We start from the raw sequence: 22,787 nt of genomic DNA, 5'->3' as shown, positions 1-22,787 counted from the left end.
CTCGACCCTCGCTGTCGTTCCTCATCCTCTCTCTGTTCCCCATCCTCAGACCCTCCCCTCCCCCTGACTCGCCTTTTAGTTTCTGGCTCACTCTCTTCCTTCCCCCCGTTCTTTATTCACTCTTCCTCTGTCCGTTCTCTGCTTTCCTTTCTGCCACGCTCTTTCTTTATCGTCCTCCATCCCCTCCATTCTTTCTGTCTCCCACAGCCCCTGTGTGCTCTTCCTCTGAACTCCCCGGCCCGTCCCTCCATCAATCCCCGTCTCCATCCTCCCTCTATCTCTAATGGACGGCTTTAATGCCTGATCATCACTATTGTCTGTCTGTTTGTTGTGGCTTCCTGTAGCCGTGTCAAGTGGGAGTCCCAGAGACACAGTTGAAATCATCCATTCAATCATTTAAGTCTTTTTAAATGCAAAACACCAATTCATTCATTCACCCAGTCACTAACTTGTTAGTAAATCTAATGCACATTTTTGCAATAACCTTTACATAGTCAAATCTTTGGAGCACCCGGTCAAAGGAGATCACTTTCTGAGGTGAGCCTGTAAGAGCCCTCTTAAGATTGACCATTTAGGAGGGTCCACCAGAAACTATAATGTGTAACAAAAACTACTTAAAATCACCACACACTGTACACACACCATCTCTGTACACCACAGAAAAGAAGAAAAATAAAGATCATAACCAGACATTCAGCAATAACCAGACTTCAACTTTCTCAGACTCGTTTCTAACGAGCACTTCACATAAGTTTCCCACTGAGGGACCCATTTTCAGGAGACGCCACGCCCTGTGCTGACAATTAGGGACCATATTACGTAATTCAGGCTTATTGACATGATTGGCCATCAGAACCCTTTTAGCATGAGATCACCAGTCTAGCTGAGAGACTATTAGGACGTGGCCACAAGTGACATCCCCTTTTACCCCAACCCATCGCTAATGCTCACCACCCAGCTTAGTCTAAGATGAGAGAAAGCAGAAATCATCTACACTTATCGGACTACGGTTACTTTAATTTTGACTTTCTAGTTAAGACAAGCAGAGTAAGCTATGACGAATGCCCTTTACTTTATCTACATATACGTTCCCATAATTAACTGTGAATACTGTGTGTCTCGTGAGCAGTCCTGTTCACCTCATGTGCCTACCCCTCATGATGCATTTCGAGTGGCTGGCCATGTTGACCTATGCACTTATCCCTGTCCTCGCTGACCTTTGACCACGTGCCCTCTGACCCACGCAGCCAGATGGAGGAGCGGGACCGTAGCCGCTCTCCCTCCCGCAGGACCAGCCGGGTGGAGCAGGTGGTGGGGAGGTGGCTCCGACGTTCCAGGGACTCCAGCAGCAGGTCAGAATTATTTTAGGTTCAAGTGTATTTCAATTTGACTGTGTTTAAGAGCACAACATTCTACATAGGAGGCTTTTATAATGTAAAAGACTAGAGATTAACGCTGCATGTGGAATTGCATATTGGTGTCTTTAGAAAAACAGTTGACAGCCTCCACAAAATACCAAAATAAACATTAAGTATTATAAACACTGAGTTTATAAAAAAGATAGGGTTTGATTCCCCCAAAGTTTATTAGATTACCTTTCATCAACTATTGCTGCCATGGGTTTTGTCATCGAAAATGAGTGGTGTGTTATTTCACTGTGTGAGATCTGGCCTGAGAGGTTAACCAAACACCTTAACATATACATGGTCTTTAGCTTTTCATTGTTGATATAGAAGTGCTTTGTAAAACATTACCAATAATATCCATCAGCGTTTGATGAAAGTTGATAAACAGACTTCCCTCATGTACTCTTAATTATCTCTAGACTAGGTTGACAATTTTAACAATGACATCTCTGTCATCATGGCAGCTTGTTCAAAAGGGGACACACGCACAAGCACATTGCAGTGCTTCAAAATCAATGTATTTCTGTAAATGTATCAGGGTGTCTGGTGCCAACCAAATGGGACGTGTCTGACTCTCATCCATAAGTGTCCATCTTGTCCGTCTTTGTTCTCCAGAGAGAGGATCCTGGTGGAGGGGAAGGCCGGGGAGCCCGGTGCGTCGGACCAGAGGAACTATCCGGTGCGCCTGACGGTTCAGATCCTGAAGGACCCCCTGCTCAACTCCCACGGGCTCAGCCTGTCTCCTCAGACCCCCATACTGGTGCAAGATGTCCACCCAGGTAGGGTTTAGAACCATGTTCAGGCCATATTACAAATGGCCATGTTCGATGTACTTACAAGCTTGAAGTTGGAAGAAAATAAACTCGTACTGTACGCAAAAACAAATGGCAACTTTCGTGGAAGGAGTTAACAGAGAATGTAATGACCACTGCGCTTTACTGAGCTTAACCTCTGCCCCTCATACACACACACAGACACAAAAGTAACATACTGTGACACTAATCTGTTGCACAGTCCCAGGAAGAGTGAGGGAAAGGTCTTCTTTGCTGAGGCAAGGCTTCAAATTGCCTCAGGATCAACCAACTGGCATCATCCAATCTACCCTCACTGCCCATAACGGTGTGCCCATGTGATACTTCACCAGCTGCCTTCTCTATCATCTGAAACAGTAACTTCACACCCCAGTTTCTGTCTCAGTCCGCCTCTTCAGATATGAATATATATATATATATATTTATTTTTTTAAACTTTTGGTAAAAGTTGCTGAGTAGGGGGTGTTTCCTGTATATTTGTTTTGGCTCCCTAAATCAAAGTACCTAAAAAACACACTCATACATTAAGTAAATTAAGTCTGGTGGTTATTTACTCAGTTGCAAATATCTTAATGGCATTTTTTAATTCAGTGGAACGCTAGCCTATGCAATGAATGGTGATAGAATCCGTTTGTCATGTCAGAGAGTTTGACTGACTGTCATATAAAATGTTTTACAGTGTTTCGTGGAACCCATTAGGGGTTTCTGTTAAGACTTGTGGTGATGGAAATAGGTATAAGATATTGCTGAGGTTGTAGAAGGAACTGGCATGGTCACAAGAATTACAGGAAACAGGGAAAATAATGGTCATGTGGATCAATAGCATCAAATAGTTCCCATCAAACGTGCTATGAAGACACAGTGATTGACCTCTTGGGAGGTAAAAAATATCACATCCCAAAAGTAGATAATACATTATGTATAATACATGTACTGTGTATCATATATTAAGGTTCCAGAGTTTTATTGAGATATCCTAAATGTTTCACAAAATCTCATACAAACTAATCTGACCCCCGTAAAAGAACAGGAATGTTGTTTACAGCTATATGTGTTGGCATGTGTGTGCATTTGTTTGGGTGTTGTCCATAACGTAAGCCACGGGGGTCTTAGTTGGGAGACAAGTGTTTATAGCTCAGTGCCCAGCCTGTCACCATCTGTCCCTGCCTGTCATCTTGGTGCTCTCACTGTGGTCCTGCTAAGCTCTGGCTGTCAACCTGCTCCTCCCTCCTCCCCCTCCCTGTCCCTCTCCCTCTCCCTCTTTCTCTCCCTCCCCCTCTACCTCTACCTCTCCCTTCCTCTCCCTCCTCCCTCTCTCCCTCCTCCCCCTCTCTCCCTCCTCCCCCTCTCCCTCTCCCTCTCCCTCTCCCTCTCCCTCTCCCTCTCCCTCTCCCTCTCCCTCTCCCTCTCCCTCTCCCTCCTCCCCCTCTCCCTCTCCCTCCCCCTCTCCCTCTCCCTCTCCCTCTCCCTCTCCCTCTCCCTCCTCCCCCCTCCCCCCTCCCCCTCCCCCTCCCCCTCCCCCTCCCCCTCTCCCTCTCCCTCTCCCTCTCCCTCTCCCTCTCCCTCCCCCTCCCCCTCCCCCTCCCCCTCTCCCTCTCCCTCCCCCTCCCCCTCCCCCTCCCCCTCCCCCTCCCCCTCCCCCTCCCCCTCCCCCTCCCCCTCCCCCTCCCCCTCCCCCTTTCCCTTTCCCTCCCCCTCTCCCTCTCCCTCCCCCTCCCCCTCCCCCTCCCCCTCTCCCTCCCCCTCCCCCTCCTCCTCCCCCTCCCCCTCCCCCTCCCCCTCCCCTTTCCCTCCCCCTCTCCCTTTCCCTCCCCCTCCCCCTCCCCCTCCCCCTTTCCCTCTCCCTCTCCCTCCCCCTCTCCCTCCCTCTCCCTCTCCCTTTGCCTCCCCCTCCCCCTCTCCCTTTCCCTCCCCCTCCCCCTCCCCCTCCCCCTTTCCCTCCCCCTCTCCCTTTCCCTCCCCCTCCCCCTCCCCCTTTCCCTCTCCCTCTCCCTCCCCCTCTCCCTCTCCCTCCCTTTCCCTCCCCCTCCCCCTCCCCCTCCCCCTTTCCCTCTCCCTCCCCCTCTCCCTCTCCCTCTCCCTCCCTCTCCCTTTCCCTCTCCCTCCCCCTCCCCCTTTCCCTCTCCCTCTCCCTCCCCCTCTCCCTCTCCCTCCCTCTCCCTTTCCCTCTCCCTTTCCCTCCCCCTCCCCCTTTCCCTCCCCCTCCCCCTTTCCCTCTCCCTCCCCCTCCCCCTTTCCCTCTCCCTCTCCCTCCCCCTCTCCCTCTCCCTCCTCCCCCTCCCTCTCCCTCTCCCTCCCCCTCCCCCTCCCCCTCCCCCTCCCCCTCCCCCTCCCCCTCCCCCTCCCCCTCCCCCTCCCCCTCCCCCTCCCCCTCTCCCTCCCCCTTGATGTGTTGTCACTGGTGAACTTGATGTCACTAATGGAGTGATGAGGATTGTACGTATGTGTGTGTGTATTTGTTTGTGTGTGTTTAGGAGGTCCTGCTGATGGTCCACTCATCCCCGGCGACCAGGTCGTAAAAATCAACAATGTAGCCGTTGATGACCTGACCCCGGAGCAAGCTGCTGACATAATCAGGTACTCACACACACACACACACACACACAAACACACAGACCTGTTTGTCATTGCAGTCATGTCTCTGCTCCTCCCCTGTCTCCATACTCACGTCATCTTCTCTCTCTCTCTTTAGGGAATGTCAGGACTCAGTGATAATGACTGTCCTGCGAACCACAGTGGTGAGTTACACACACACACACATACACACACACACACAGGTATATGTATATGCACAAATGCACACCAAAAATAGGCATGCAGGAAGTTCTCACCCACACACAGGATGCTGGAGCGCTGTTGTCATCGAACCTATTTTAGATCTGTCATCGTAGTTGGAAGATTGCGGTGCTTACACACACACACACACACACACACACACACACACTAACTCAGGAGGCCAAGGTCTCACTTTATCATCGTAAAAGTGACAACACAGAGTCGCTCCCCCCAGAGACCTTGATGGAGAGCTTTGCACCCGGACACACACACTATCAGCTCTCATACGTCTCCTAATCATTGTGCGTGAACGTGTGTAGATGTGTGTTCTTCTGAGTGTACAATATGTCTGTGTGTGTTTGACATGAAGAACAGAAACGTCTAGAGTTCCTCTAATGATCACAAATGCACCATACTCAATCTGATTTGGATGCCTCACCGGATGTCATCTGCTGTATTCGTCTTTTACATTTGGAAATCACCCTGGTCTGATATCCCTTTGAGTGGAAAGCGCTTCAAAACAGCTCTTTCGTTCAATTACACTGGGTCTCTAACATTGATCTGTTTTACACGAAAAGGACATAACAACCGTCTTCATAGAATCTTAATCGAGCGTTCCCCAGTGAAGTTAACATTCCTCAGTGAAGCTAACGTTGTGGTGACGCTATTCACCTCCCGGCTTCAATTCTGCAGGGACCCAAGTCCTCCTTTATCACTCCAGAGAAGAGGGCCAAACTGAAGTCCAACCCGGTGAAGGTACGCTTCGCGGAGGAGGTCGCAGTCAACGGACACTCTCAGGTGAGACTTCAAAGTCACCCGCCTGCATGTCAGGCCAGGCTCCATGCCTTCCACTGGATCTCTGGATGGCATTGGTCTTTTACAGTGTGCAGTGCTGACTGCTTGTGATCTTCATCCTATAAATATCCTTTTGAACCATCATTATCAAACGCTTGATATGGCGTCGCAAGTTAATCATGCTAAGTCTCCCTATTCCTTCCTGTGTTTGGAAGGAAACCCACACTGGTGCGGTTTAGAGTTCCCATCCTCCCAGTGGATTTATAAATAAATACTATGGGTCAGAAAACCGCACAAACAGACTGGGCTGCCATTATTTTTCTTAGACATGAGGGATCAATCTGTCCCAGTCACGTTTCCCCTCCTGAACAACAGTGATTAAAGGACAATAAATACCCCATTAGAGACAGGGATGGAGGGAGAGGGGGTGGAGAACAAGAGGAGGTGGAGAGAAAAAGTGAAAGAACGGTGAGAGGAAAGAGCAGAAGGGAGTGGAGGAGAAAGCAAGAAAGAGAGCGAGAGATGGAATCAGGCCAGGGAGAGAAAAGTGAGGGATTGAGAGAGGAATGATGTCACAGAAACATGGAGAGAGACCTAATCGTGACGTGCACAGTATTAGGGAAGATTTGAGGGAGGCGGGCACAAGGATGCTAGCAGGATGAAAGAGACAGATGGAGATGTGGTCTGAGAGATATGAAAGAATCCCCCTATTAACAGAACTCTATTAACAGATTATGTCCCTGTAGACTCAGCTTTGATATTAAAATGTTGTCTTGTTCCACTTGCTGTCTCTCTCTCTTCTCTCTCTCTCTCTCTCTCTCTCTCTCTCTCTCTCTCTCTCTCTCTATGTCTCTCTCTCTCTCTCTCTTTCTCCCTCTCTTGCTCTATATTTCCTGCTTACCTAATGAGAAAGAAGTCAAATTTCCCTTCTTGTGTAATGTTGGTTTAATGCATAAATCATCCTCGTACTCATTCCCCTCTCCTCCTTCCTCTTCTCATCCCTCTGTATCTCTATGACCCTGCTCTGACTCCTACACTGTCTCCAGGGCAACTCTCTGCTCTTCTTGCCCAACGTTCTGAAGGTGTACCTAGAAAACGGCCAGACCAAGGCCTTCAAGTTTGAACCCAACACCACTGTAAAGGTACCTAACCCAACACACACATTGAGAACACAGTCGCTACAACAACACCACAGTGTGAAGCACAACACCAGCACACGACTCGTACGCGGTGCTATGAAAAGCACAATACAAGCCCATGTAAGCTGCGTCCACAGCACTACTGTCATATTTCCTACTACTAATGTGGGATGATCTCCGTTTCTCTGGCCACTGCTAGGACATTGTGATGACTCTGAAAGAGAAGCTGTCCCTGTCTCGCATCGAGCACTTCTCTCTAGTGCTGGAGCAGCAGTACAGCATTACCAAACTCCTGCTTCTACACGACGAGGAGAGGATCCAGCAGGTACACTGCACACACACAGTTCCACTCGCTGTCCAAAGGCAAATTCCCAGTTGCACTTTTCAGGCCGTATTGACGTGCATGTGCAGGACACACACACTCACAAGCACGCAAGTCATTCGACCAGTTTCGAACAGTCACCGACCATTCATTTCTGAATGTGTGTGTGTGTGTACTACAGGTGGTCCAGAAGAGGGAGTCTCACGACTTCAGGTGCCTGTTCCGTGTGTGTTTCATGCCCAGAGACCCCCAGGACATGCTACAGGATGACCCCACGGCCTTCGAGTACCTCTATCTGCAGGTGAGTGGATGTGAGAGAGCCGACGGAGTGCGGAAATGGGGACGAGGAGTCGTGTGACTTCAACAGTCTCACACACGTAACCCAACAGACATGTTTACACCGATGACCTATCAGTGAAAATGGGACGAGTAATCGGTTGAGATGTTTATGATAGTGTGTACAAGGATGTGCGTACAGCATTTAGTCATTTCGCAGATGCTCTTAACCAGAGCGACTTACAGTAGGTACAGGGACATACCCCCTTGCCCAAGGACACAACGTCATTTAGCACGACGGGAATCGAACCGGCAACCTTCAGATTACTAGCCCGATTCCCTAACCGCTCAGCCACCTGACTCCCCAACATGCGCGTGTTTCCAGGGCGTGAACGACGTGCTGCAGGAGAGGTTTGCGGTGGAGATGAGGTGCAACACGGCCCTGAGACTAGCCGCTCTGCACATCCAGGAGAGACTAGCCAGCTGTGGACAGTCCCCTAAGACCAACCTGAAGATCATCACGTGAGTCCTACAAGCTCACGCGCCTACATGCATAAATGTACTCCCACAATGCACTGCAAGTACGGATAGAGGCACAAATGGTTTCCACACACACACACACAATGTACACACACAGCGCTCTTTCTGCACCCTCTCTTACGCACACACGCGGTGGACGGTTCTGAACTTACCTATAGGAAAACATGGGGCATCGAGAACTTTGTGTCGTCCACCCTCCTGAGGAACATGAGGGAGAAGGATCTGAGGAAGGCTATTGGCTACCACATGAAGAAGAGCCAGGCACTGATTGAGCCCAAGCAGAAGGTGCTCACGGCAAATCAGGCGAGGACTAACTACCTGGAGGAGCTGAGCGACCTGAAGTCCTTTGGGGGGAAGTCCTTCAGCGCCACCATGATGGTAGGAGAGAGAGAGAGAGAATACAAAACTGACAATACTTCCTAATAAAAAAAAAAATGAAAATGAAGACTTGAACACCCGTCCTCCTTCCTTAATAACCGTACACAAGGCGCCCCCACCCCTACACATAGCAATGGAGTCTGTCACCTGTCATGTCAAAAACTTGCTATGCAACTCAAGTACCCCCACCCCCTTCACGTGCACACCGTCTCTACTCCCCCACCCCCCCACCCCCCACCCCCCCCCCCCCACCCCCTACGCCACCCCAGCTGCAGGATAGGGAATCCATGGTGACCCTGTTGGTGGGCGCACGCTACGGCGTGAGCCAGGTGGTCAACCACAAGCTGAGCATCATGACCACGCTGACCGAATTCAGCAGCATCACGCGCATCGAGCTGCTGCCCGAGTCTGAGCGCGTGAGCCTGGTCAAGATCTACCTGCAGGAAATCAAGGTCAGATCAAACACACACACACACACACATAGAAGCATACTACAGTATCTATGTCATGCACACGAGAGACAAAGGCACACACGCTACACTTCCTGTAGATACGGATACACTTAACACTAAATATTTGTCTTCTTCTTCTTCTTCTATATTCATTACATTTGCCTGGGTTGGGAAAGAAAGCTCGACTAAGCTTGGTTAAGAAAGTAACCCTGTAGCCAAACATCTAAATTGGGCTCAAAATCCATATCCAACCTGCTGAGTTGAATAATATGACCTTTTGAAATCTTCTCTCTCCTCCTCTTCTCCTCTGCTCCAGCCCATAACTCTGCTGTTGGAGTCTGTAGCAGCCAAGGACCTCTCCTGTCTGGTGGCTGGCTACTGTCGTCTGCTGGTGGACCCCAACATCAACATCTTCCCCTGGACAGACCCCACCAGGAAACACCGGGTGTCGGCAGAGGAGGGTACAAACACTTGCACCCACCCTCAACCCCATGAGCTGAAAACTAAACTCGCTTCCTCTACCATTTCTTTATAATGTATTGACTACCTTCTTTTTCATCCAAATGAACCACCTTACTGCTTATTTCACAAACCACGAACGTGGCCTATTGCGCTAAGGCCAACCGGTATGCCTTGATTTAAGGCCTTTTGGATGATGAGTTCAATTCTGTAAGAGCCATGAGCCATACATTGACATAGAACATTGTACAGAGATGAGGGAAAAGACGGTGTCTGAAACTATACTGCCATTTCCGGTACACTGATCGATGATACTTTGACATAATGTAGATCCGATTCCAGAGAGGACATACATTTGGCCTGTTGAAAGTAACAGGAGAAGATGTAGTCGGAGGTTTCATGTTGTTCTGAGTGTGTGTCTGTGTGTGTGTGCAGGTTACGTGTCGCGTTGTGGCAGCGATACCGATGACTCGTCAGATCTGGACATGGACACCCTGGTCACCCTCGTGTCCTGCAGCAAGCAGCCCAGGCCCAGGTCCACGTCGGACCCCGAACACGCGAGGGAGCAGCTGAAGAAGAAACGGAAAGAGCGTGAAGAAAAGAGGAGAGTGCGGAGGAGGGAGAAGTCGTGTCAGGAATCTCGCAAGAAAGAGGAACGGGAGAAGGAGGAGGAGGAGAAAAGAGCGAATCACGCTGAAAGGGTTTCTTCTGAAAACAGAGAGAACAAGAAACCGGTGGAGGGAGGAGGAGAAACGGAGGGGAGGGAGGAAGAGAGAATTCAGGGGGCTGGAGAAGGGGGAAACGAGAAGATAGAGGAGGAGACTGGGGATGGAGTGGGGAATGAGGAGGTGGGGGGGGGAGGAGGAGCAGAAATGGGGATCAAAAGAGTGGTGGGGGAGGGAGGAGGAGAGATGCTAGCTGTGGAGGACCACCCCTCTGTGTCGGAGGCGTCTGAATCCTGTAGGACGGACTCACGCTTCATCACCAGCATCTCCAGCGACTCACTGGACGCCCTAGAGGAAGACGACCTCATTTCCTGTTCATCCTCCGCCCACCATCACACTTACCCCCATACTTATCCCCCCCCTCATCCCCACCTCCTCTCTCCCCCTGCCCCGCATGCCCATCCCCTCTTCCGCCTCACAGTTGACCCCCCTCATTCCAGGTGGGAACCGTCTGCACCCCACCAGGTGAGAGAAGGGGGACACAGGACGACCAATGACGAGGACGACCCCCACCTCTCCCCCGCGGACATGACCTTTGACCCTGTGTCAGACAACTTCCTGTGTTTTGCCGAGCTTTCCCGCATGGTGGAATACCTGCCGAGCCCCCCAGAGGCCAGCGAGGACGAGGACGAGGGGGAGAGGGAGGGGGAGAGGAGGGAGACGGATGACACGTCAGAGACGGGCGGCGAGGAACGAGACAAAGGCGGGGAGGGTTGTCTTGAGCGCCTCCACGCGTCCCCTTCCCCCCCCTCCCACCTAGACTGCGTGTTCAACTTTGAGCAGAGCGACGCCAGGTGTTACTACAACATCTGCTCGAACGTCACCCCGGATAGCGCTCACAGCCTTTCCCGCCTCCATAGCGATCGCAGCCCGGCAGCGGTACAGGCCGAAGAAGAGGAGGAGGAGCAGGAGGAGGAGCAGGAGGAGGAGCAGGAGGAGGAGCAGCCTCCGGCGCTGGAGCTGGAGTCCGTGCCCATCCTCCAGCCACCACCCGGTTTTGGAGACAGCAGTTCGGAGGAGGAGTTCTTTGATGCCAGCGACCGCTTTGCCTCGCCCGAAGACCCAACGTCGGGAGCCGTGCCTCGAGGTGAGTGGAAGAATTATGGGTCTAAAAAATGATGGGTGTGAAGGTCTGTCAACTAAGACACCCGAAAGAGCACTAATATTATTATTCAAGCGCTGCACATTTAAAACCCAATTAACGGTAGAAGATTAGGAGGTCGAGGAGGTTGGAGTGTAATTATTCACAGTGACCTTTGTGGTTCTCCAAGGAAGCAATTGTCCCTTTCTTTGATGAGATTTTTACATTTTTTTTCACTTGAATCATTCTTATGTCCAGATTTTGCCGCTGAGATGAGAGAAGATAGTCGAAGTGTGAGCCCGAGCGATGTTGGAATCAGCATTCCAGAACAGCGGCGGGACGGAAAAGAGGATGAAGGGGGAAGCGAGGAGGAGGGAGGAGGACGAGAGGCAAGGGCCAGACTGAGGAGAAGGTCCAGAAAGCGACGATCCTTCATGGAGACAAACTTCACCTCCAGAGTATCCTTCCCAGAAACAGACCCCGACAACAACCAAGACCAGGACCAGCATCCTTACCAGAACTCGGGCCAGAAGAACCACATTGCTCAAGCCGATGACAGCCAGATGCTGAGCTCTGACCCAGAACCTTCTGAACAGACCCAGGTGTGCATTCTACAGACAGTGATGATTCATAACCATTTTATTAGTACCCTGTTGTGGTGTCAATAGGTGTAGAAGTAGATAGATATCATAGTACATGTCAATGAGCACTGTTCTTGGCATCCAACCCTATCTAATCTATTGTCTTAGAACCCGTCTCCCACCGTCTCCTGCCTGAAGCACACAGAGGGGGAACCAGCCCAGCTGGAGTCCAAGCCCATCCTCACCATGCCCAGCCGACACCGGGACCCAGACGAGGACAGGAAGGACCTCCTGAGGAGCTCCAGGTCCAGGCAGCAGGAGATGGAGATGGAGCCAGACTCCATGGAGTTCAAATCGGTCACGGCTCTGGTGACGGCAGCCTGCCCCTCTATCTCTGCTGTCCGCTCCAGGGTGGACCCCGACGGGAAGGAGAGCGCCGACCGAAGAGGGGACGGGGAGGAGGAAGAGATAGAGGAACAGAAAACAGTGGGAAAGAGAGAAGAGGAGGGGGATGAGAGAGAGGGGTTATTGAAGGGAGTCTGTGCTGGTCATATGTTCCTAGCTGAGATCCTGGAAGAGGAAGAGAAAGAGGAGGAGACAGAAGAGGAGAAAGGGAGCAGGGAGAACGCAAGAGAGGAGGAAGATAGAGGGGAGGAGAGAGGAGAGGAGAAAGGGAGAGGGGAGGAGACAGGAGGGGAGGACAAGAGAGGTAAGGAAACAGGAGAGGAGAAAGAGAGAGGGGAGGAGACAAGAGAGGAGGAGACAGGGGAGAAAGCAGGAGAGGAGACAGGGAGAGGGGAGGAGACAGGAGAAGAGAAAGGGAGAGTGCCCTCACCCAGCACTGAAGAACCAATTGTATTTGCTGAAGAGGGACTTCAGACCAATAACCCACCTCACTGTTTCAACAAAGAGGAAAAGGGTGAGGATGTTCCTGTCAGACCCCTTCCAAGACTCTCATCCCCTAGTTCAGATAACAAGGCGTATGGGGCTGGTAGAGTTGTGAGGAGGAATTTTATCCCCCCAAGCCATCCACCACCACCGCCACCCACCCCCTCACTACCTCCACTCTACGACCTCTCTACACCTCACTTACCCCACCCAGAAAGGGGGCAGGGGGGCAACAGAGGCATGGAAGAGCACATGCCAACCAACCCCCCTAACCCTTACCTACAGCCAGTATATGATGGTTTCTTAACCAGAATCCACAGCGAAGATTTACCAAATGGCAAACAGAGCGAGGGTGGGAGAGCGTCTGTTGAAATAAGTTCTGTCCCCACTATAGCTGTTCATACTGCCACTGAGAATATCGTTGGCTCCGTTACTTCCATCCTCGGCGATGGAGATACTAGTAGCTTGAATTCTTCTTATGCTATTGATGAAGCAAATGTTCCTAGCGTCAATTTGGTACCCCCTAGTGATGATGAAGGCAACGCTAACATCTGTGATTTTAGCTTGGATCGTGCTACCACTGCTAACGTTGAATCGCCTGCAAATGTTCATCCTCTGACTGCACAAATTCATTCAGTAACATCAAATACAGATTTTGCTGCCACCATAAACTCCATTACAGCAAAGCTTGATGCTACAGCAGGCATCAAACTTACGCCGGTCAGCACTGCTTCCACTGTGGTTAATGTCAAAGCCTCCATCCTACCGGATTCTCTCGCAGACACAAAAAAAGCAGGTTGTAAAATGGCTAGCATGGAGGCTAATGCTAGCACAGCTAATGACAATGTTGACACAGCTAAGCCTAAGGTGACCACTTTTCACAAGCTTCCCAACGAGCCTCCATCCCCTTCTCGGTTCCTTCTCCAGCCATGCTCCCCTGGCATCATTGGCGGTCGCTTGTCGGCTTCCACCCTGCGAGGGAAGATCCAGAGCCTGCCCCTCTACTTGTCACGTTCCCAAGAATCCCTTAGCCAAACTGGGCCAGGGAGTACAGTCAAGAGCTCCTCCAAAGAAGTTATCACAAAGGTCAATGCTGAAAATAAGGTTGACATTGTAAAGGACACAAGTCAGGTAGAATCAGCAGAGTCGGACGATTCTGAGGTAACGCTGACAGGGTCAGAGGTGGAAGGGGAAGTGGTCATAGAAACCACGGGGGCTGAGATCACGCAGTCGACTATGTCGGAGGTCAAGGAGCTGGTGGAGAAGGTGGTGATGGTCTATGAAAGCCCTCCCCTGCCAATCTGCAATGAGCTCAGCCCTCTGAATCTAGACTCAAAAATGAACATTTCTAAGACAAAAATAGATACCTCCAGAAATAAAACGGACATCTACAGACCTCAAATTAACAACCCTGTCCATCCTGTTCCCGCTGCAATAGTAGTGACCACGCAGAGTCTTAATGGTCCAGGCCTCAGTTTCCCTAGCATGGCAGTGGAAGGTAGCAGTGTCATGTCTAAAGACTTCTGTAAGCCTGCAGGAGGAGACTCAGGCCAGGTCAAATTACTTAGCACAAGCTGTGGAGTGTTCACTGTCTGTGAGACCCAGCCGAAGACTCAAAGCCAGGCCAACCCAGAATCTTCCCCACCGATAAAGCCTGATTTTGGGTGTAGCTCTATTCTGGCATCTGGGTGCGAGTCTGTGCTGGAAGGTGTTCAGACTCCCCTGGATGCGTGTGGGTGTCCTATGGTCTATACCAACTGCTTCAGCGGGGGGGACAGCTTTGATGATGAGCTGACAGTTTACGAGTTCTCCTGCCGCACGCAGAGTGACATGACCCATGCCTCCGAGGTGCTTCCTCTGATGACCTCTCACCCTTCCTCCTCTCTCCTTTCCACTTTTCCTTCCGCCTCCCTCTCTCCCTCCTTCCCACGAATGGTCATCTCTCCCTCCTCCTCCACCGAAGTTAGCCCCCATCTTTCCCCTTTGGAGCCATCCAACTGCTTCTTGTCCGAGGCGCACAAAGAGACCATCAACCGACTGCGCCAACGCCGTTATCCGACCCCGCCGGCGGGTTTCCAGACACTTCGCGGAGATGTAGACCAGCTGCTCTCCATCTTAGAAGGCGGGGCCAGGGGAGGACGTGGGGGGAGGCACCCCAGGGACAGCTGCCCTGCCCACTTCAGCGAGAACAAGCGAACGCTGCACGGGGAGGCTCGCCGGCTCATGGCAGGCTGCCAGAAGGTGGTGAGGGTGGGCCAGAGCCCCGAAGAGATGCTCCTCTCCCTGGCCGATAGCTTCCAGACCCTGGTGGAGCTGGCCGGGGTGTGCCTCTGGTTCTCTGGCTGCGACCGCTGCGACAGGCGGAACAGCGAAGCGGTTGCCGGTTTGGCGGACGTGGCGCGGGCCTTCAGGGAGTTTGCACTGGCGGCGGAGAGGGCGAGCGGGAGAAGGACATGTCACGACCTCAGCACCAAGCTGCTGGCCAAACAGTGCACAGCACTCACCGCCTCCGTCTTCTGCCTCACCCAGCTGTTTCGTACGCTCACTGCCCTTTGAATGATGTGGCTGCCTATTTAACCTTTAACTCGGAGGATTACTTGTAGTGACTTGATGAGAAGTTCTAAAGACCCATTGGTTGTTTTATAGCCTCTGCGATGTCAAAGTTCCCGTAGTGATTAATCACTAACACCCTGACATCCCAGACCAAATGAGACACTCCTTATGGACAGACCATAAGGCCTCCTCTAGGGTACAGTGCTTGTGGTTGACCTAAACAGTGGCATAATGTGCATTGGTCCCTAACTGGTCAATCACTCTCAGTAGAACAAACTGTAATAAAGTGTCACACTGTCATAAAGGCACACGTAATGACAATCGCAAGACTCAAAGCAAACCTGCCTGTGTTACAGTATTTAAGTATTTATATTTGAATATACTATATATTTATTGATCTATTTATTTTTTATCTTTCATGTTATTAGTTTGGTAGTTATCGAAACTGGAAAAGGACGCATTTCTCAGATTCTTAAGAGCGTTCTAAGAGCGCTCTAGAACGCTCTTAGAACGCTCTTAGAACGCTCCTAAGAAGCTTTTAACGTTAAGAGCTTCTTAACAAATCTGGGAAACGCGGCCAAACAGAGCAGAATCTCAAGGAAAACAGAATGAACAAGGAATGTTTACAAAAAATGTTTTAGACAAGAAAATGATTTACACACATACACACACATATATAGATACACACAAAGCACTTACACACACACATGCATCTCCAAAAAACAGGGGTGTGCTCGGAATCACTTTCAGATTTCAGACATGGTCTGTGATTTCCTGTCTGTCACAGGGCTGACTGTTCCAGTGGACGAAAGTAGTAGACTGAACATGAATGGACCGTTTACAAAACCAAAATAGTTTTCTTGAGTAGCTTGTATAAATGTTTCTGGGAGCTCTGTTTGATATTTTATAAACACCAGCTCAGTGCTTATTAATGTGTATGACTTTTTCAAATGGGTGGATAAGGAAGGGATTGATGTCTTTCTTATAATTTTGTTGTTGTCTTTTGCACAGACAATGGTTATGGACAGTTTGGAGACGTTAGAATGGCTGCCACATACAGAGAATGATTGTAGTGGGGGTTGGCTGTGTTGCGTACAAAACGTCAAGGGTGACCAGGGCGGAACATTTTTCTGGAAATAAAGAATTGAACTTGCATGTTCTGTTCACTGCAGAAATTCACAGTTTCTCAACAAAGCAGTACTTCACACCTAGTCACCAGGCCAGTTAATTATATAATTTTACTGACATTACAAAGCTGTATTAATTATTTAGTTTTAGTTTTCTGTTTTATTTTTCTTCACCAAACAAATAAAAGAATCATATTTAGCATGGGTTATGTTTCATAAAGTGAAACATTTTGGTAATAAAATGTTCACATAATTGCTTTAGGAAGAATTAACCATTGAAATGAAGAGCTAAAATATGCTTTCAATTCATCTGTGCCCACGAAGCATGCCATATTTAAACCATGTCTGCATTGTTGTAATATCAGGGATCAAGAGTGACTGAGGAAGTTATGCGCCTGCTTTTGCTTTGTGATGCTTTGAGTCCCCACCATTAATAAAAAAAATTGAAAAAAACAATGACACTGTCAAAAGTATTTGCCTAGTAGCACACAAAGTTTCTGTTATATAGACATGTGTTTAATTTGTATTCAATGACAAGTATCAGCGCAATTGCGTTCCACGGCTGTATTTGAAGTTACAACATGAAATCATGTCCACAAATACAATACTTAAACGACCTCTCAAAAGTTCAGGTCCTACCGAGATTTGAACTCGGATCGCTGGATTCAGAGTCCAGAGTGCTAACCATTACACCATAGAACCACTCAATTACTTAGTTTAGGGGCATCTCCGGTTCGATGACTGTAAATGGTGGGTGGGTTATCAGAAGGTGGTGACGGTGGGTTAAAAAAACTATATCTGGCTGACGGCTTCAAAACCCTGGTGGAGCTGGCTGGGGTTCTCTGGTTCTAAGGCTGCGACCGCTGCAACAAGCGGAACAGCGAGGAAGGACTTGGGAAGATTTCAGGCTTGGTCTGTAATTATCTATTGAACGAAGTCAGTAGTACACTGATTGTAAATGGGCAGTTTACAAAACCAAAATAATTTCCAAACGCTGCTTGAAATGTTACGACCCTAATGCTGTATGTGTATAACTGGTGATTAAAGAAGTCAGTCACATGTTTAACATAACCATTGAAACCAAGGGTACTTGATACGCACAGACTAGTTCAAAAACGTTCAGGTCCTACCGAGATTTGAACTCGGATCGCTGGATTCAGAGTCCAGAGTGCTAACCATTACACCATAGAACCAGATAAGACATATTTTGCCGTAAAGGGGTAATCTACACACATATTTGCTTAGATATATATATATACATATTTGGGCGGCCTGCCAGAAACGTAATTTTGTTGAAAAATGATTTTGATTATTTGAAAGCCTAATTAAAAAGTCTAAGACGATCTCAACATGCAATGTTCTTTCCTTCGTTGTAATGTAGTAAGCTATCCTACCTGAGGTTGTCATTATGAGTTGTCCGTAAGCAGTAATTCACGTAACTTTCCGTTTATTTAGACTTGGGAGTAGGCCCACTGGAAATGTGCAGACATAGAACACAGGCTTTCGAGGCAAAGAGCCGATTGACCGGCCTGTTGCAGCTGCAGCAACTCTAACATAAAAGTCTAGCTAGGCCTACAAATTTTGGGGGGGCAATTGCTAGTTTGGATAAACAGCCTGACAGCTGGTCAAAGGTGTAGGTTTAACCTACGTTTGTGGCAAAAGGGGACCTTGACCATCAGCTCAGCCTGAAATTAAGAAACATTACACATTTTGGTTATAGTCTCTGCTATGATCCTACGATCCTCACGTCTTGCTAGAGATACAAATTCATCTGTTTTTATCAGTCAACGAGTAAGGTAGGCTACTATTCAGTAGTAACAGTCTGTCGGAGAGCTCACAAAACCAGGCAGAGAACAATGCGACACATGATAGTATTGAACCATTGGACCAAATTTCATATTCAACCAGACAACACATTCATAGTTTATTTACATTATCACCTTCTCAGGATTTGAAGTAAAGAAAATATGGCCAGTACGGGTATCGAACCCGCGACCTTGGCGTTATTAGCACCACGCTCTAACCAACTGAGCTAACCGGCCGCACATTCAGACAAGTGGTATTTGACTTTATAATTCTTATCCAGTGCCTATATTTGGGTTCACAGACATTTGGTGTCAGTAAATTCAGTTACAGTGTGTTTATTATTGGTTTTCTACAATATTACTTCTGTCCTGTTCACAGTACAAAGAACAAACTGGCGGAAAATGTGGACGTGCTTGCTAAAATACATCATGTCACCGCCTGGTGGCAATCAGTGACCACAAAGGTAACGTGAAAGCCTCAAATTTACTTGACTAGGTTTGTATGAGATTGCAGAATAAAGGTAGGCTATAGTTTAGCATTGTAGTTGCTGTGGCGATCTACCCTGCAGTAAGGAGTGAACGACCGTCGTGACACTGAAAAAAACAGGGTTATGTCGTTAACCCCAAATCCTGCTTCGTAGTATCCCCGGTTAGTTACGCCGGTTAAATTGCCAGTAGCCCTATCTGAGCTTTAACCAGCTTGTGATAATTGTATCGTCATTGTATTTACAGAAAATCCACTGTCAAGAATATGTTAAAGCTGGTGGCACCCTCTGCATTGCTACGGCAATACTGTAGGTCACTGTCATTTCCCCAATCTTCACAACGTCGTCTTCACCTGTGTAATTCAACTGTTATTACCAACAAATTCACCCCTCCTGGGCAGACATATATCGAGAGTGACAAGGCAAACCTCTACATTCCAACCAATACTAAAGAAGCCGGTTGACCGTTGATGTGTTGACAGTATGCAGCTGGTCTTCAAATAATTGGGTCATAGGCTCCGTGGGAGGGGGGGGGGGGGGGGCAGGTTTGAGCGATCATTTTCCAGAAGCACATGCATCGTAAATGTGTCCCAAAAACACATGACTCAATGGCATTTGGTATGAGTCCACCACGCCAGGGCCTGGCCCGTAACTAAAGCCTAATAGGCTTAGCCATGAATTATGTGTGGCCAAGAACAAAAATAGGCCTATCCTTGGATTATGAGTCAGAGGGTATCCTCCAAAAGGAAATTATTATTTTAAGGCAGTCTTTACCTATAACCTACATTTAAAACGTGTTTTAATACATTTGCTCACCTCCTCCAAGTCAACTCAAATACAAGCGTTGTCATATGTACAAAGTATTACACAAGATCATTCTGGATAGTGAGATTCCTGTCGGCAAGCATAAGCATAAACAGGAAATCAATGTTAATTTAAAGGCAGTGTAGGTAATGTTGAGAATTACCCCCCTGCAATATTTGCTGCCACATCTGATTGGCTGCACCAGGCGAGGTCATCACTGATGAACTTACAGAGAAACATGAAGCAGGTGGCTCTCTTCAGCTCCATCTATGTGAATGGGAAAATGACCCCCCCCCCCCCCCCCGACACTTCCTTAACTCCACTCGCATCTCCTGAGTCTCGCAGACATTGTTGTCCTGGCACCATGTTGTCAAGACATTGACCTCTCTAGGCAGTCTCATCAATGTTGGGCATGAGGCCCAGGATGGAGGTGTGGTCTGCAAACTTCAGGATGATGTTGGAGCTGCGCGTGGCCCCACTGTCATGAGAGGACAAAGCTCACAGGAGAGGTCACCCACCCCTGAGGGGCTCTCTGTGTTAAGGGTCATTGCAGAGAAGGGGAGGTTTTCCATTCTCACCACCTGGGGTCTGCCTATCAGGAAGTCCATCCAGTTGCAAAGGGAGGTGTTGAGACCTGAGCATGGCACGCACAAATGTGTTGAATGCTGAGCTGTATCTATAAACAGAATCCTCACTTATGTGTCGCCCTCATCCAGGTGGGAGAGGGTGGTGTGAACTGTTAGGGTGATGGCGTCGTCCGGAGATCAGTTGGGATGGTATGTCAGTCGAAGGGGGTCCAAGTTGTCGGGGAGGAAGGAGCAAAGTTGGGATCTGACTGACCGCTCAAAGCCCTTCGTAAGGAAGGAGCGCTTCAGGGTGGTAGTCATTCAGACAGGTGATGGAAGTTTTCTTAGGTACAGGGACAATGGTTGTCTGTTTGAAGTGCCGACTGGTTCAGAGAAAGGTTCAATATGTAGGTGAAAACGTGCTAGCTGGTCTGCACACCTGGCAGTCTGGAATTCTATCTGACCCCGGTGACTTCTGTGGGTTTTCTCTTCTCAGAGGTCTCCTCACGTCAGCCAGAGATAGGAACAGAGTGATGTCACACAGGTTCTCAGCTCGTCTTAACAACAGGACAGTGTTGCTCGCCTCTAACCATGCGCAGGTGTCAAGCTTGTGGGGAAGAGAGGTGGCAGGCTGAGCGTCACTGATATTTCTTCCCCTGTAGTCCCTGATGGGGCACAGTCCACCCCACTAACCCTGAAACATGCACACGAGTAAGTGTAAATGGAAGGTGTCCATTGGAGTACATTAGCATGCTACAGCTTTTACTGGTGGCTTGATGGCCAGCAATAGAAAGGTAAGCCCCTAATGCAGTGTTCTCTGGGGAAGGGGGGGGGAGGTAAGGCTGTGTGTGTATGTGTGTGTGTGTGTGTGGTAGGGTGACCAGAAGGGTGACCCTGAAAAGGAGGACACTTGGGTCCAAAAAGGAGGACAAAGGGTCAAAAAGGAGGACAATCCCAAAAAGTTGTTGACCGAAGAGAGGGGGTAGATAAGATAAATAAGAAAATAAGACAGTACCATTCCCCAAACTATTTCAATTGAAATAGAAATTAAAATATATAATTTGGTCAGCTCAGCAGCGGTTGTTTTATCATCCGCTGTTATGTTCGGAGCAAAGAATGATGTTAAGGAAGAGTTCCCGGCAAAACTAGCATTATCCTAGTGCGGTTGCGTAGAGCAAGCATGCAAAAGTCCCTTTCCCCCTACTACACACGTCTATATCAATCCGACAGAGCTTACAGAAGGCATGATCTTAATCTTTGCTGCTCTGAGTGGCAAAGTGGTGTTCTGAACTCCACGAAGGTTTGAAAGAGGTCATTCTTTTTGGCATCTGAAAGCCTACGCAAGTGGCACATTGTGAAGGTGGGCAGAAAGGGTCAAAAAGGAGGACAAAAAGGCAAAAAGGAGGACACGCAACAGCGGTTCGGACAAAGGGCTGGAAAACCGGACTGTCCGGACGAAATCCGGACGTCTGGTCACCCTAGTGTGTGGGGGAATGGGCACTTTCTCTGGTTGTTTTGGGCTGCAGGATGGTAGGAGGCAGAAAGGAGGCAGTCAGGTGTAATGTATACGGGTGTTAAGAGACTAGAGGGGCCACTTTAGAGGCTAGAGTCACAGACACACAGCGCCCCCGTTATGTTACTAGATGAAAGTGGGGGCTAACTGAAGTGTGTTGCACGTGTGTGTGTTGGGGGGGACGAGGAAGGTTGTTCATAAAAGGGTGGATGAAGGAAAGAATACTGTCCTAATTTCTTTTTACGTCAGTGGTCGTACACTGCAGTAAATACCAGAGCATGGGTGGATTTCCCCATCAGAGAATACAGGATAGAGGATCAGATGATGGAAGGGCATGTTGTGCAGGAGAGTGAGGGTGCTTAGTCACTCATCTAATGGGTCCGGTTGAGGGAAGGGTTAGGACTGCAGGAGGGTGTCGGGTGTTGCACCTGTACTTTATGTACTATTACCAAAAGACCCCTGAAGTGAGTTAAGAACTGTGATGAAATCATTTCGAGGAATAATCTTCCATACAAGACTACAGAAACTCCCACAGATGTGGTCCAACCAGTCAGAGAGAACTATCTCCACTCAGCCAAATGCCCACCGGCTTACCGTGTTTAGATTTTGGACCTTGTCGCCAGGGAGACTGGATATGATAGGAATAGCACAAATGGACAGAGGGGCCAACATATGAGACAGACAGGACGATGTGCTTTGGAACCTTTGTTCCAAGTTCCAACTTTCTACATATGCATTTCAGCACTGTCTAAGCACTTTATTATCTCTGGCTAGATTTGGATTAACATCAGTAGATATGCTTTTTAAATGGCAAATGATTTGGTAAATATTAAGATAGGGTGGAGAGAGAGAGAGAGACAAAGAGAGAGACAGATATATATATATATATATATATATATATATATATATATATATATATAGAGAGAGAGAGAGAGAGAGAGAGAGAGAGAGAGAGAGAGAGAGAGAGAGAGAGAGAGAGCAAGTAAAAGAAACAAACTGTAGAGGGGGCAAAACAGGGAGAGGGTGGAGTGGCAGTCAACAGGGTCGGCATGCAGTGTGCGTGGGCACCCCTGCCCCTCTAATACGAGCGCATGCATGCACAGTCATAGACACACTCACTTACACGTGCATGCACACACAAAAGATCTTATGAACAAGAAGGGGCACCTTAAAGACAGAGACAGCTCTGGAACAGGTATGTTCAACATGGGCTGCTCTACTGACACAGCAAAAAGGAAGACAAAATGGAATGTATAGGAATAATGCTTAAGGACCATTCACAATGCAACACACACACCTACTTAG

General features: G+C 48.8%; 1 protein-coding gene and 3 non-coding genes across 4 annotated transcripts; 1 reads left to right on the top strand and 3 right to left on the bottom strand.

Annotated features, from left to right (window-relative positions):
- The first annotated feature begins 1,251 nt into the window (after window positions 1-1,251).
- Window positions 1,252-16,732, top strand: frmpd1a (FERM and PDZ domain containing 1a). The gene is made up of 15 exons (XM_084687915.1): window positions 1,252-1,352; window positions 2,022-2,185; window positions 4,693-4,795; window positions 4,911-4,956; window positions 5,687-5,791; window positions 6,835-6,930; window positions 7,127-7,252; window positions 7,431-7,550; window positions 7,911-8,047; window positions 8,224-8,443; window positions 8,713-8,895; window positions 9,212-9,356; window positions 9,790-11,166; window positions 11,419-11,762; window positions 11,910-16,732. Exons 1-15 carry the CDS (start codon window positions 1,252-1,254, stop codon window positions 15,183-15,185), a joined length of 6,543 nt encoding a protein of 2,180 aa, XP_084544041.1. The 3' UTR covers window positions 15,186-16,732.
- Window positions 16,733-16,939: 207 nt separating this feature from the next.
- Window positions 16,940-17,011, bottom strand: trnaq-cug (transfer RNA glutamine (anticodon CUG)). The gene has a single exon. It is a non-coding gene; the product is annotated as a tRNA-Gln (tRNA).
- A 419-nt stretch (window positions 17,012-17,430) lies between these two features.
- trnaq-cug (transfer RNA glutamine (anticodon CUG)) lies at window positions 17,431-17,502 on the bottom strand. Its single transcript has one exon. It is a non-coding gene; the product is annotated as a tRNA-Gln (tRNA).
- A 775-nt stretch (window positions 17,503-18,277) lies between these two features.
- On the bottom strand, window positions 18,278-18,351 carry trnai-aau (transfer RNA isoleucine (anticodon AAU)). Its single transcript has one exon. It is a non-coding gene; the product is annotated as a tRNA-Ile (tRNA).
- Between the last annotated feature and the right edge of the window lie 4,436 nt (window positions 18,352-22,787).

The sequence above is a fragment of the Hypomesus nipponensis genome, chromosome 22, assembly GCF_054491055.1.
Source record: "Hypomesus nipponensis isolate SF chromosome 22, ASM5449105v1, whole genome shotgun sequence".
Classification (NCBI taxonomy): Eukaryota; Metazoa; Chordata; class Actinopteri; order Osmeriformes; family Osmeridae; genus Hypomesus; species Hypomesus nipponensis.
The sequence above is the reverse complement of the archived record's forward strand: the minus strand, read 5'-3'. Positions and strand labels throughout refer to the sequence as shown.